This window comes from Megalobrama amblycephala, linkage group LG8 (genome assembly GCF_018812025.1).
Source record: "Megalobrama amblycephala isolate DHTTF-2021 linkage group LG8, ASM1881202v1, whole genome shotgun sequence".
Taxonomy (NCBI): Eukaryota; Metazoa; Chordata; class Actinopteri; order Cypriniformes; family Xenocyprididae; genus Megalobrama; species Megalobrama amblycephala.
The window spans coordinates 9,544,607-9,557,161 of NC_063051.1; the positions used below are offsets into that span (position 1 = coordinate 9,544,607).

Below are 12,555 nucleotides of genomic sequence, written 5' to 3' on the forward strand. Positions count from 1 at the left end.
ACAGATAAAAAAATAATATAAATAATAAAAAACTCCCAATGATAAAACTGTGAAATATCACCTTCTTTCTATTACTTCTTGGAAATCTTCATTCTCTGAACCCTCAGGTTCACATTTAATTCGTAAATCGAAATGTTTCATTTCATACATCCGCCTTTGCTACCAGTCGTCCTTTTTCAGAGCCTTTCTGCACCATACGAGCCCTAAATAAACAAATTCTTGACTTGATTCAGGTGTGCTTTAGGTCAAGAGGACTGCTTTTAATTATCCTTAATTTGACTATTTAAATATACATTAAGGGTGTTTACATGACAGCAATGTAGATTAAAATTGAAAGGTTTTTCATTCGCGTTTTCATTTACAGACGACAATGTTGTCAAAACGATCCCCATTCACGCGATCTGCAAAAACCACTAAAAGCGATGTATTCTGCTGCCAGGCCAGTAGTTGGTGATATCACTTTGTAAAGAAACACTACGTAATACACATGCACATGACGTCACGTCAAAATTTTGCCGTTTTTGTAGTTTTTTTATGTAGTTAAAACTTGCTCTTTGAAACCCATTTTCAAAAGTTTGCATTTTCAGGCTCCCAAAACGCCATAGTTGTATAAATGAACGGCCAAACTGCATTGAAAATGGTGTAAATGCCCTGTGAAAGAACATTTCTGAGGATTTTTAGCATGAAAAAAGACTCAAGAATCTTCAAATGATTATGTGCATAAAATAGCTTTATTTTCAACAGATCAGAACCTGCATGCAGAAATCAATGATTCATTGACTTCAACATTAGATCAGTGATTTTATCTGGATGTGACCAAACAAAGCAGCAAAATTTATCATTTTACACCATGCTAGTAATGCACAGCTCATTCACGTTCCCCTCAACTAATCCAGAACATCCTTCTACAAAACATAAATAGATTCGGCTTAAAAAGTCTAAAAGAAATAGAAACTCTTAAAAAAAAATCTGTTGAAAGACTATCAGCCTTTGAATTTTTGCACTACTGTATATAAAACAAATCTAAAAACCAAAATAATAAAATAAAAAATTATCACATGTACAACAGCTGAGAAGGGGGACAAAGACCCCAACCTGAAGGCAGGCAATAAAATATGAGTTAAATTAATAGCAAAAAAATAAAAACGGAATTAAGAACATCTACAAAAACACTGAGGAAAAAAAAAAACATTAGTACTAACATTGGTCATTGTTCTCAAACAAAACATTTTCCTTAATGTTCCCGAAAAAGATACAGAAGCAAACCATCTGCCATCAGGTTTGATGCCAAAAGCAAATACCGGGATGAGATATAAGAACAATAAAAACTGATTTTGGCATTTAAATATTTGGTAAATAAAAGGCTGTCAAGAAATGGCTAAGTACCAAAGTTTTACATTTTATTCAAATGGCTATATACAGATCCCTGGATGTACAAAGTCTGTTTGCAGTGAACTGATTCTCAATCAACAACATCTGTACCTGTTAAAGTAGCTTAGCTGACAGTCAAGCAGCACTGTAGTGGATCCGGTCTCTCGACATATAAAACCACCACAGCAATTACATACGGATATGTGGAATGTACCATAACACCATGGTTGAAATGAGCATACATTAGTCTAGTACACCAATTTCAGATTTTGCTCTCACGGAATTTAGCTTCGAACATATACTGCATGCCTTCAATTTGGTTTCACCTCTTTTGTTTAATATGAAAATTAAAAGGTTTTACAGCACGCAGATTAAAAAACAAAAAGACATCTGATAACGTAAAAGGCTACAATAACCACCCCCTCTGTAGCACCAATCATGACACTTGACTGTTTATCATAACGGTGGATAAAATGGTCAATCCAAAGCCTTTAACCAGTGAAGGCTCCATTGCACCTTGTAGTGTTTTACATACATTTTAAAAAAAAAAAGGACACAATGGGCCACGTGACAAAAAGGCAATACACTTAAGAGGGTGCGAGAACAAAACCGGGCAGTTTGGCAACAGACGCGATCCTCTTCGAGTCACTGAGATTTCAATGCAAATGTCCAGTCAGAGTAAATTATTCGTGTGAGGTTCTCTTGCGGTTTGCGTGGTACGTGAGAGGTCGGCGGCGGCCCGTCGGGCCGAGGCACTGTGTGAGCTTATAGTTCAAAAGAGAGAGAGAGAGAGAGAGAGAGAGAGAGAGAGAGAGAGAGAGAGAGAGAGAGAGAGAGAGAGAGAGAGAGAGAGAGAGAGAGAGAGAGAGAGAGAGAGAGAGAGAGAGAGAGAGAGAGAGAGAGAGAGAGAGAGAGAGAGAGAGAGAGAGAGAGAGAGAGAGAGAGAGAGAGAGAGAGAGAGAGAGAGAGAGAGAGAGAGAGAGAGAGAGAGAGAGAGAGAGAGAGAGAGAGAGAGAGAGAGAGAGAGAGAGAGAGAGAGAGAGAGAGAGAGAGAGAGAGAGAGAGAGAGAGAGAGAGAAGGTATGTGAGAATGAGGACGCTCATGCGTAGATTTCTGCGGTAGGAGCTTTCTTGTAGATGGGCGTCTTGCCCAGGTCATAACTTCCTTCGTCTTTCTTCTTGATGCGGAGAACAAAGTGAACGAGGAGGACGATGAGGAGGATGGCGAAGACGAGACCAACTGCTCCGCCCGCAATAACGGCTATAAAACAGAAATAGAAAATGTGAGGGAGGCACAACCTACAGACGTGGCTTTAAAACTCATTACAAAAACAGATATATTACACACTGCATGAAAGGTAATATTTGAAAAAGAATAACAGGGGCAACTTTAAGTTGAAGTACTACAGTATAAATACATTAAAGCTATACAGTAATACAAACAAATTACAAATGCACATAATTACTAAAATTGAATTTAACTAAAATTAAAACTAAAAATGTCAAAACAATTCACAATATTAATACTACCATAACGGTATAAAAATAATACTAAAATAACACATTAAAGGGATAGTTCACCCAAAAATGAAAATTCTGTCATCATTTACTCACCCACTTACTCTGTAAGACTTTCGTTCATCTTCAGAACTCAAATGATGATATTTTTAATCAAATCTGAGAGGTTTCTGTAGAGATCCTACGCAACTACCACTTTCAAGGTCCAGAAAGGTAGTAAAGACATCATTAAAGTAATCCATGTGACTCCAGTGGTTTAACACCAGTTTTATGAAGCGACACGAGTGCTTTGCTTGCAAAAAAATAAAAAATAAATAATTTACCACTTTACAAAATAATATTTTCCAAAGTGTATTCACGCAACAATGTCAGCTCTCGGGTGAACACAAAACGCATGCGTTGTGATGTTCTCGTGAACCCGCGTGGCAGATCAATATTTTCGTAAATAAAGTGGTAAATTATGTTTGTTTTTTTTTGCACAAACAAAGCACTCATGTCGCTTCATATAATTGAGGTTAAACCAATGGATTACTTTAATGATGTCTTTACTACCTTTCTGGACCTTGAAATTGGTAGTTGCTTTAGATCTCTATCGAGGGACAGAAAGCTCTCAAGATTTCATTAAAAATATCTTCATTTGTGTTCTGAAGATGAACGAAAGTCTTACGAATGTGGAACACCACAAGGGTGAGTAATGACAGAAGTTTCATTTTTGGTGGAACTAACCCTTTAAATATTCACATTTTGGTCCAATAACATTTATTACTTTGCCTATTAAAACACTATTACAAACAAATCAAAACCTTCTTCTCACCTGCAAGAACCTCTTTGTTGTGGAACAAGCTCTCATCTCCAGCATGGGTCATGAGAACATTGTTGAGCTGGTCACCGTCTTTGTCTGGTGATCCACCAAAGACGACCTCGTTCTTTTTAACCAGAATCTTCCCATCTTCAGTTGGCTGTGGGTCAAATGGACCCTCAGGATCAGGTATCTGGTTACTGAAGAGATCATCCTGAGAGAGGAGGAAACAGTCACAAGAAAATTCATACAGCAGTCAACTCAGTTGCAAAAATATGCAATAAAACTCATGGTCATGAATCGTAAGCACACATAAAGTAACGTCAAGTCGGATATGACCCGAACTAAAGACTTTAAGATCATCGAGTGAGTCAGTTAAGCAACCATGAATGAGGCATTTAGACCATTGAGTCAGTCCGTGATTCAATTAAGAGTCACTTTGACATTCATTAAGGAAAATCGTCTCATGAGAGTCACAAATCAGATAACACTAGTTGCACAGCATGTTTGTTAATGTACAAAACCAGTGAGAAAAATGCAATAGAAAGATGTGTTGTCTAGTTAGAGCATTTCTTTTTTTAAATTCACTTGTTTTAGGTGAAAACCTCATTAAATGCATTGTTTCCAAACAGGCATTTCTACAGTATCCAAAAAGTTCCTACTCAATTTGACTGAAAAAAAAAAAAAAAAAAAAAAATGTTATAGCTACCTCAATAGTTTGGATCTCTGAAAACCCAGAGCCTGACATGTCATCATAATCATCTTCATCTTCATCATCATCATCATCATCATCATAGTTATCCTCATCGTCAGTTGGGTTTAAATCATCAAACTCAAAATCTTGTTGCGGAGAGTCACCGGAAGACTCCAGATCCTCATGGGGTGACTTGTTTTTCAGAGGTACCCACGTTTCTGTTTCTCGTACCTACAAAGAGAGGAAAAAAAAAACAAACATTAGTTCAAAGGCAAATCATAAAAGAAAAATGCACAAATTCAGTCTTTGGCAATGTAACCCAATGCAAACATCAGAAACTGAAGGAATTGTCACTGATGTGAGAAACAAGAATGATTTAAAGACCTCATGAAATCAACTTTTTTTTTTTTTTTTTTTTTTTTTTTGGTTAAGACAAAGTAAAACATCTTATATCCCTTTAATGCTTGAGCAGGTTACTGTTCAAACCTTTCTTTGTCTATGGCATCATGATGGTTCTGACAGCACACTTAATTTAATTAAGACACACCAGCGCTTTTAATCACGTTAGCAGAGCCATTTGGCCAAGCACTGCGAATGGGTTTAAATGGACTAAGCTTATTAGCATAACAGGAGGTAGTAGAACACTCATACGGATTTATGTTTTATCTGTTTTTCCTCTTTGTCTCTCTCTCAAGAGTCATCCACAGAAGTGGCTATTTTTATTTCCACCGTTGCTATGGTTGCGAGACATCAAAACATTCTTTTTTTTAAAAACAAAAATAATAAAAAAAAAAAGATTCTAAATTCTATTCTGAATGACGCATATCCGTGATTTACACAATATTTTATTACATTCACACCACTGTTGACCTTGAAGCGAGTCAGAGAGGTATGAGCAAGTTAGTGCAGGTTTGCCGCCATTGTGTGAAACAAGGAAAGAATTCATTGGACAGGGGCTGAGGGTCTTTATCAGTCTCGCTCGCCTGCTCGCTGTCAAAAACAGATTTAAATCAAACATGACTCACTGAAAAGTTTCACATTCCGGGAAATCAAAAACATTCATAATGCACAGGTGCGTACTACTCATGCTGCCTAACCCAGTGTAATCACCTTAGACAAATTTCAACACACTTTAATGAGGATTTCAGTGACTTCAAGATTACCTTAAACACAAACGTGATGCTTAAAATGGCTCTAGATGCTAAATGGAAGGGGTTTTAAAATGGAGATCGGGGCGGGGGGATGGGGGGGCTGACTCATTTTCCAGGAAAACCAGGATCATGCAAACGCCACATGAAACTGCAAGTCAGCTCTAGCCTGTTCTGTTGTTTGAGGATAATAAAAGAAAAAAGGGAGAGCGAGAAACGGAGAATGACAGAAACCACAAGAGGGTGTGGGGAGAGAGACCGACATACTTTATGGTTTTCAGCTTTACAGTGCTGTGAAACCCCACACCAAAATCCCCCAGCATTATGAATTACTCAGCTCAGAGGGAAAAAAAGCCGTCTAAGAAAGTACAGCGGATGCTCTCTGACTGCGAAGAGGTGCAAGGCCGTGGTTCAATTAAACCAATGCTTAAATTCCCATAAGCAAACCCCTTAAATTCTCAGCAAACATATATAAGCCACTTGAAAGAGTTTAAAAGAAATCCCACCGACCAAACTAAAAGCTCTAGACCAAGATGGACTGCTAAAGAAAGTCCCTTGAAATTTTTCAGTCGCAATGCAGGAAATAAATGTTTTTGTTCTTAACTTCTCAGCAATAACCAAAAACCCCCCTCATTTAAAAGAAATAACACTATTGTGAGAGATAATAGCTCTTTAAGAGATAATAGTAAGCTCATTTATTTCACCCAAAACGTGTCGTTCCAAACGACGTATGACTTTCTTTCACACAAAAGGAGATGTTTATCAATGTTAATGCTGCTTTTGTCCATACAATGGATGGAGTCTGGCGCTGCTGAGCTCCAAAGAGGACAAAAAGCACCATTAAAGTAGTCTGAAAACTGGTGCGCATTGAGCTTGAACTGAAATTCAAGTTATTATTCACATCGTTATCTAACTGATTTGGCATCAAGGTCTGCAAAACATAAGGGTGAGTAAACTGAGTGAACTATTCCTTTAGGTAAGCCTCATGATAGCTGTTGAGACCATCTGATATGAAGATGACACATCTTCTACAAGTATGAGTGTGCTCTAGTACTGAATCTCCAGGATCTTATCCTCAAAGTGAGCTGTAATGTCTGAGAGAAGCCTGTGTAAATTAACCAGCTTAGTCAACCAGGCCTCAGTCAAGACTAGCAAAGCTAAGAGCAAATCCGACCATCTGCTGACAAATGGTCTGGCATCTGTTCCAGTGAGTCACAATGGGAGAGGTAAAAAGAAGATACCGCAATCAGTGACTCATCCAATACTGTGGTAAACCGTCCCTGGTGATCAGGTGATTACTCACTGTTTGAGTTTAAAGGTTAATTTTAAATAACCACAACTGTTTCGCATCCCAGTTTTACAAAGCAACTTCTGTGTATGAAAAGTCATTGGTAGGTCAACACAAAATTGGAACACATTGCACAGATTTTCTCCTTAAAATGTAGAAAATGTCCACAGACTCTGTCTGAGATTCTTTGGTGATCCATTGAAGCTACTGTACAAATATTATCCGCCATCATCTGTTGTGGTTTGAAGACTCTCCTTGTTGTCCTTTCAGGTCACAACCAATTACAGCCCCAGTCGTCAATACAAACGGTGTCTGTCACTCCCACCAATCGGATTTATCCATGTCATCGGATACACTCCTCACCCGGGATAGAGCGAATGTCCTACTTTGCACACACAAACACACTTGCACGTCAGGAGAATTCCTTCCACCTTTGTGGGAACTATTTATAGCTGCATTTTCCCTTCCTACACAACCAGCTGAATATCAACAGAGGGGCGGAAAGACTCACCTGCCTGTTAAACGATACCACATTGTTCAATCACACACCAAATTCTCACCCCAACACCTGTTCAAAGCCCTGAAGCATTAGGGTATGTGAAGGAAACAAGATTGGACTTCGAAATCTACAACTAAACCAAACAATAAAAAGCCTATTCAGCTTCACTGTCGTCAGCCTCTATTCTCTCCCACAGGAAGTGCGATCACACTTTCCTTCTATCCGTTAGTGGCTTTCATTAATGAAGCTTCTCACCATTAAGTCAAAGCCTGTTTAATACACAATGAGCCGTTCTGAATAGCCCAAACAATCAGAATTGTGTAGTCTGGGCCTGAAAACATTAGGAGTTCTTTAAGCTTTCTGACAACAGACCTTCACTGACTGGTGAAAACCTGAAGTTAGCGGAGAATGAGATTTGACTTGATATTGCCAAATATGTTTTTTATGGTTTAAGATATTCATCAATAAACTTCTCTAAAGAATCACACCATATCATGCCAATACACATATGTATGTTCAACAGGAAACAATGATCTATATTATATGCATAATCACAACTTTTTACAGCCATTCATTTGAGAAACGAAAAGCATTAAGATTAACTCATGGCCAAAGCAGCAACAACAATAAATGTGTGACCATTTAGATCACAAAACAATATTATGATCTCTGTTATTAAAGGGGTCCTTGATTATCATTTAACTTTTTTAACTTTAGTTAGTGTGTAATGTTGCTGTTGAGCATAAACAACGTCTGCAAAGTTACGATGCTCAAAGTTCAATGCAAAGGGAGATATTTTCTTTTACAGAAATCATTTTTTATGGACTACAATGAGCTTCATGACAGGTTAGTGACATCACAACCCCCAAAATTTACATAAACCCTGCCCCCAGGAACATGCAACAAAGGGGGTGAGGCTATGTTGGGCTGCTTTAGAGAAGAGGAAGAGTTGTTGTAGTAGAGTGTTGTTGCCATACCGTCATTTTACGCTGGATTTCCACAAAAGATTAACATGACGACACATGCTAGTCGATAAATGTATCCACTAACCATTCTGAAAGTCCAGTTTCATTCTAAAAGTTGTAACTTCTTCCTGAGTCTCTCCATCAGTGTTGACTCCGGTTTGAAAAATTTAAGGCTTTACTGACAATCGTCATTTTGGCTGTGTGAGATTCCCCAGCTTTGTTGTTGTTGAGCTGTTAAAGCTCCACCCTCTTCTGGAAAGGAGGCCATGAGCAGCAGCTCATTCGTATTTAAAGGAAAACACAAAAACGGCGTGTTTTTGCTCACACCCAAATAGGGGCAAATTTGACAAGCTATAATAAATGATCTGTGGGGTATTTTGAGCTGAAACTTCACAGACACATTCTGGGGACACCAGAGACTTATATTACATATTGTAAAAGGGGCATTATAGGTCCCCTTTATCATTTAAACAAATTATCTGTCAATCATTTGTCAGTCTCTACATTTGTGCATGAGAAGCATGTGACTGCAAGAAAGCAATTCCCTCCAAAACTACACCATTACTAGCATCTGAACAATACAAAGACTCAGGAAAACAACTTGAAAGGTAATCCAGGATACTGCAAGTTAGCAATATGTGTTATTAGATTGGAAAGACCACCACGTGTTTCTAGGGACATCAATGGGGTGATTAGACTCAAGTCTGGAGATCCGAGAAACACCCAGATGGGTGTTTATTTGAAGAATTGGTATTTTCAGAAGTACAAAAATGTACATGCCAGGAAAAAAGACAAAAGGCTTGATGGAAATGCCATTGCTTAGGGGGAGGGTGTAGTCCACAGAGAAACCTAAATAGTGTAGGTAGTAAAGTTAAATCAGATCAATACAGATATCAGAAACCCAAATGCTGATGCAAGCACACAATTAAGCACAAATAAAAGCTTAAAGTGTTATCGTCCACACTACTAAGCTGGAAAACAAGAAAAAGGCAAACTCAAGAAAGAGGAACTGTCATTACAAAGGACAGCTGGTAGCTGGTTATCAGCGTTTCCAAGTAAAGCCCGTCTGGCATATGGCTAATAGCTCCACAAGCAACAGAACTGGAACGGTGACGGATGTGGTCTGCTAAATGACTCTAGAACACACAGGGTTCCCTTTACATGGCCTCAAGATATTCCTTTGGACTTGCAAAACAAAAGGGTTCAGCATAAGGCATTGTATTTGTTGAAATAAATATTGAAAGACATATACAGTAAACATTCACAAACAAAGTTGCTGAAATAACTAAACTTCTTTTACCCAAGCAGCAAATAAAACCTTCTCGCTCTGTGCCAACATTCCACCCTCAAAAGTGATTTAATAGGCCAGTGGACAGCAATGCAGAAATCATTATTACATCCTGGCGAAAGTATTTATCATGTTCACCGCTTTGCCTTTCAACAGCCATTCAGATGAGTCTTTGCACCCCAAAAATAACTGAGTAAATAAATAAATAAAACCAAACCTATTCATATGCAAATCACCTCATGCCTAATTCATAACACAAGACATCTAGCATGGCCATTAGACTTTAAAAAATAACAGCAAAATATTCACAGTGCATGCAATGTTTTAGTTATTATTGTGAAAAAAATTTATATATATATTGATCATTATTACATTCTAATCAAATAAATATCTAGTTAGAAAGACATGCATTGGCCAAACAACCATAGCAGTAATAACATCCCATCAGGTAAGGAGGTGAAAGCTACGCAAGTATTCAAATATAATAAACCCTGAAGCCAAATCGAGAATATCCACTCCTAATTTGCCTACTGAGGTTTAAAGTGTCCATGCCATGTTGAGTTTAACCCACACACACTCGTCCAGTGGCTGAAGAGGAGGAACCTGGATGAAAGAGGTGGACCATTTAAATCCGCCGAAGTGTGTGAAATCCCAAAAGAAGGGCTGGTCAAGGTCAGAAGGGGTCAAATTCCTCAGGAAAATGCAAAAGAATGGAGAGGGAGGGGGATGAAAGGAACACAGACACTTCTGCATGATTTTGAGGAATGCTGCGGCCTTCTCTGCCTCGAAGGATAAGGCCTTTGGGAGTGTGCAAGCTTGTTGTTGCAACATTCCCAGCCGAGATTAAATCACACCATCTGATTTACTACTAACAGCACAGATAGTTTACTGTTCTATTACTTTATTTCCCAGAGGATTACACAATATTACGCACTAAAACCTTCAGCAGACAATGCCAAGACACAAGATGTAGTCTCCAAAGACAAAGCTCATCTGTTGGTGTTGAAGTGTAGATAAAAATCTGCGGCAACACCTTTCCAAAGGTCTGTGAGAATGGAGGCTTTGGGCTCAAAGAATTTGCATTTTGACTTGTGTGAGGGTGTGTGTGTGTGTGGCTGGCTGACTGACCGAGCAAGCACACTGGGTGGCATTTGTCTTCTATTTCAGCTCCAAAGACATCTGCAGCAAGCTATTCTTTTGAGTTATGAAAGAACTGGCCAACACAAAGCTGTGGCATCCCATTCACAGGTGCTTCAGTGGGTGATTCCATAATGAACAGATGGAAAATTAAACCTCATGGACTGAATCCAGGCTAATCAAATAGAGCTAGGAAAAAAAAAAAAAAAAAAAATCCTGCAGGCAAAAACTGTCACATGAAAGCCAGTGCTACTCATTAAGTTACTCAACAAACAAAAATGAGCAAGACTAGTTTGGTGCCAAATGCCAGAAAGTACTCTCTTAAATAGTATATATATATATATATATATATATATATATATATATATATATATATATATATATATATATATATATATATATATATATATATATATATATATATATATAAAACATACACAAATGAATAACACAATACCATAACACAACGATTCTAATCATACAATTTATTGTAATATTATGTTTACTTCAGGTGAGCACACATCGGTAAATTCAACCAGAGTCAAAGAAGACTTGCCTAGACGTTTGACAATTAAACTAAAGTTAAAATTATTAATCTAAACTGTTAATTTTATTGAACATATAAGTTAACTTGGAAGCCTTTGTTGTTTCAACAGGTCTGTTGTCAGAAAGCTAACGCTTTAGCTAACACAAATATAACACTTTTTTCCGTCAAGTGTGATTATATAACTCGATTTGGCTCGATTATAGCTATAGGATCTTGAATTAATGTAATATTAGTTAAAATACTCACCGATTCAGCGAAAACAGCAGCAGCCGCTGACAAAACCAACATGAGGTAAACTTTCAGCATCTTCTCTTCAAAATAAGAAGCCCTGGTGACGAAAGTTGTTGTCAGTTTCCGAAATGATTCACTTTTATAAATCAAAATAAACCAGTCCTTGCTTTGTTAGTCCTTTTTCTATGTCGATTTGAGGGGATTTTTAACGCGTATTTCTTTCTGCTGTCCTCTGTGTTAGTACGCAGTATTCCTGTATAATGATTGATCCCCCTTTGGTTTTATTCGACTTAAACTCCGCCCATATCGCGTTCGCAGCCAATCAGGGCAGACCAAACGTGACGTATTTACGGAAACTCCAGACGCAACAGGTTTACACCATTTCGAATTCATGCCGACTGAGAACAATGTAAAAAGTGAAATTATATGATTATCAGAATAGGGCTTTTGGTTATGTGTTAATCTCTTACCAATAGAAAATCCCCCGTCTTCTGAAAGTATCACATGGTTCACGTTCTAAATTTCTGTCATTAATTGAGCGATATGAAAAGAGAATGACTAGAATTTTTTTGAAGATTTGAGGAAGTTTTTTGGAAGAAGTGCTAGGAAAGCGAAAAGACATTCATGGAAAGTTTGAGTGACGTACACTGACGTACGTACTTTTTGAGAGTTCTTCCTCTTTCCCTTAGGAGTTATGGAAAACAAAAACCATAGTGGAATTTAGATAAAGTACATTTTGTCTCCCTTGCTGACAGAAATTCTTAAACTAGCTGGTCTTAGTTGGTTTAAGCTGGTTTTAGATGGTCTCTCAGCCTGGTCTTCAGATTTAACTTTTCAGCATGTTGACCAAAAACCTTCAGCAAACTGACTAGGCTGGGGAGACCACCTAAAACCAGCAAACCATCTTGGTAATAGTGGGTTTGTTTTCATTTTCCTTTCTTTTCTTACATAAATGTAAGTTACATTCAGGTTTAAGTGGTGTTGCATCATAGAATTAACGGCTGTCATTTCCAATAAATGGTGTCAGTTTGGTGCTCATCCAGTCACAATAACGGGAAATGTCTGAATAA

General features: G+C 37.9%; 1 protein-coding gene across 3 annotated transcripts; it reads right to left on the bottom strand.

The window, feature by feature from the left end:
- Positions 1-712: 712 nt before the first annotated feature.
- sdc4 (syndecan 4) lies at positions 713-11,755 on the bottom strand. Of its 3 annotated transcripts, none has more exons than XM_048199123.1 (5): positions 11,501-11,755; positions 4,398-4,613; positions 3,704-3,902; positions 2,450-2,632; positions 713-2,165 (listed from the first exon to the last, which is right to left on the bottom strand). In XM_048199123.1, exons 1-4 carry the CDS (start codon positions 11,558-11,560, stop codon positions 2,472-2,474), a joined length of 636 nt encoding a protein of 211 aa, XP_048055080.1. In that variant the 5' UTR covers positions 11,561-11,755; the 3' UTR covers positions 713-2,165; positions 2,450-2,471. The 3 variants fall into 3 exon arrangements, with proteins under 3 accessions (XP_048055080.1, XP_048055079.1, XP_048055077.1); XM_048199122.1 differs by having other exon boundaries at positions 713-2,169; XM_048199120.1 differs by lacking the exon at positions 713-2,165 and having other exon boundaries at positions 2,358-2,632; positions 11,501-11,754.
- Between the last annotated feature and the right edge of the window lie 800 nt (positions 11,756-12,555).

Coding starts and splice junctions, on each gene's coding strand:
- sdc4 (XM_048199123.1), bottom strand. CDS start 11,560: ATGCTGAAAGTTTACCTCATGTTGGTTTTGTCAGCGGCTGCTGCTGTT. Junction 4,614..11,500: donor CTGCTGTTTTCGCTGAATCG/GTGAGTATTTTA, acceptor CTCTCTTTGTAG/GTACGAGAAACAGAAACGTG. Junction 3,903..4,397: donor CAGAGATCCAAACTATTGAG/GTAGCTATAACA, acceptor CTCCTCTCTCAG/GATGATCTCTTCAGTAACCA.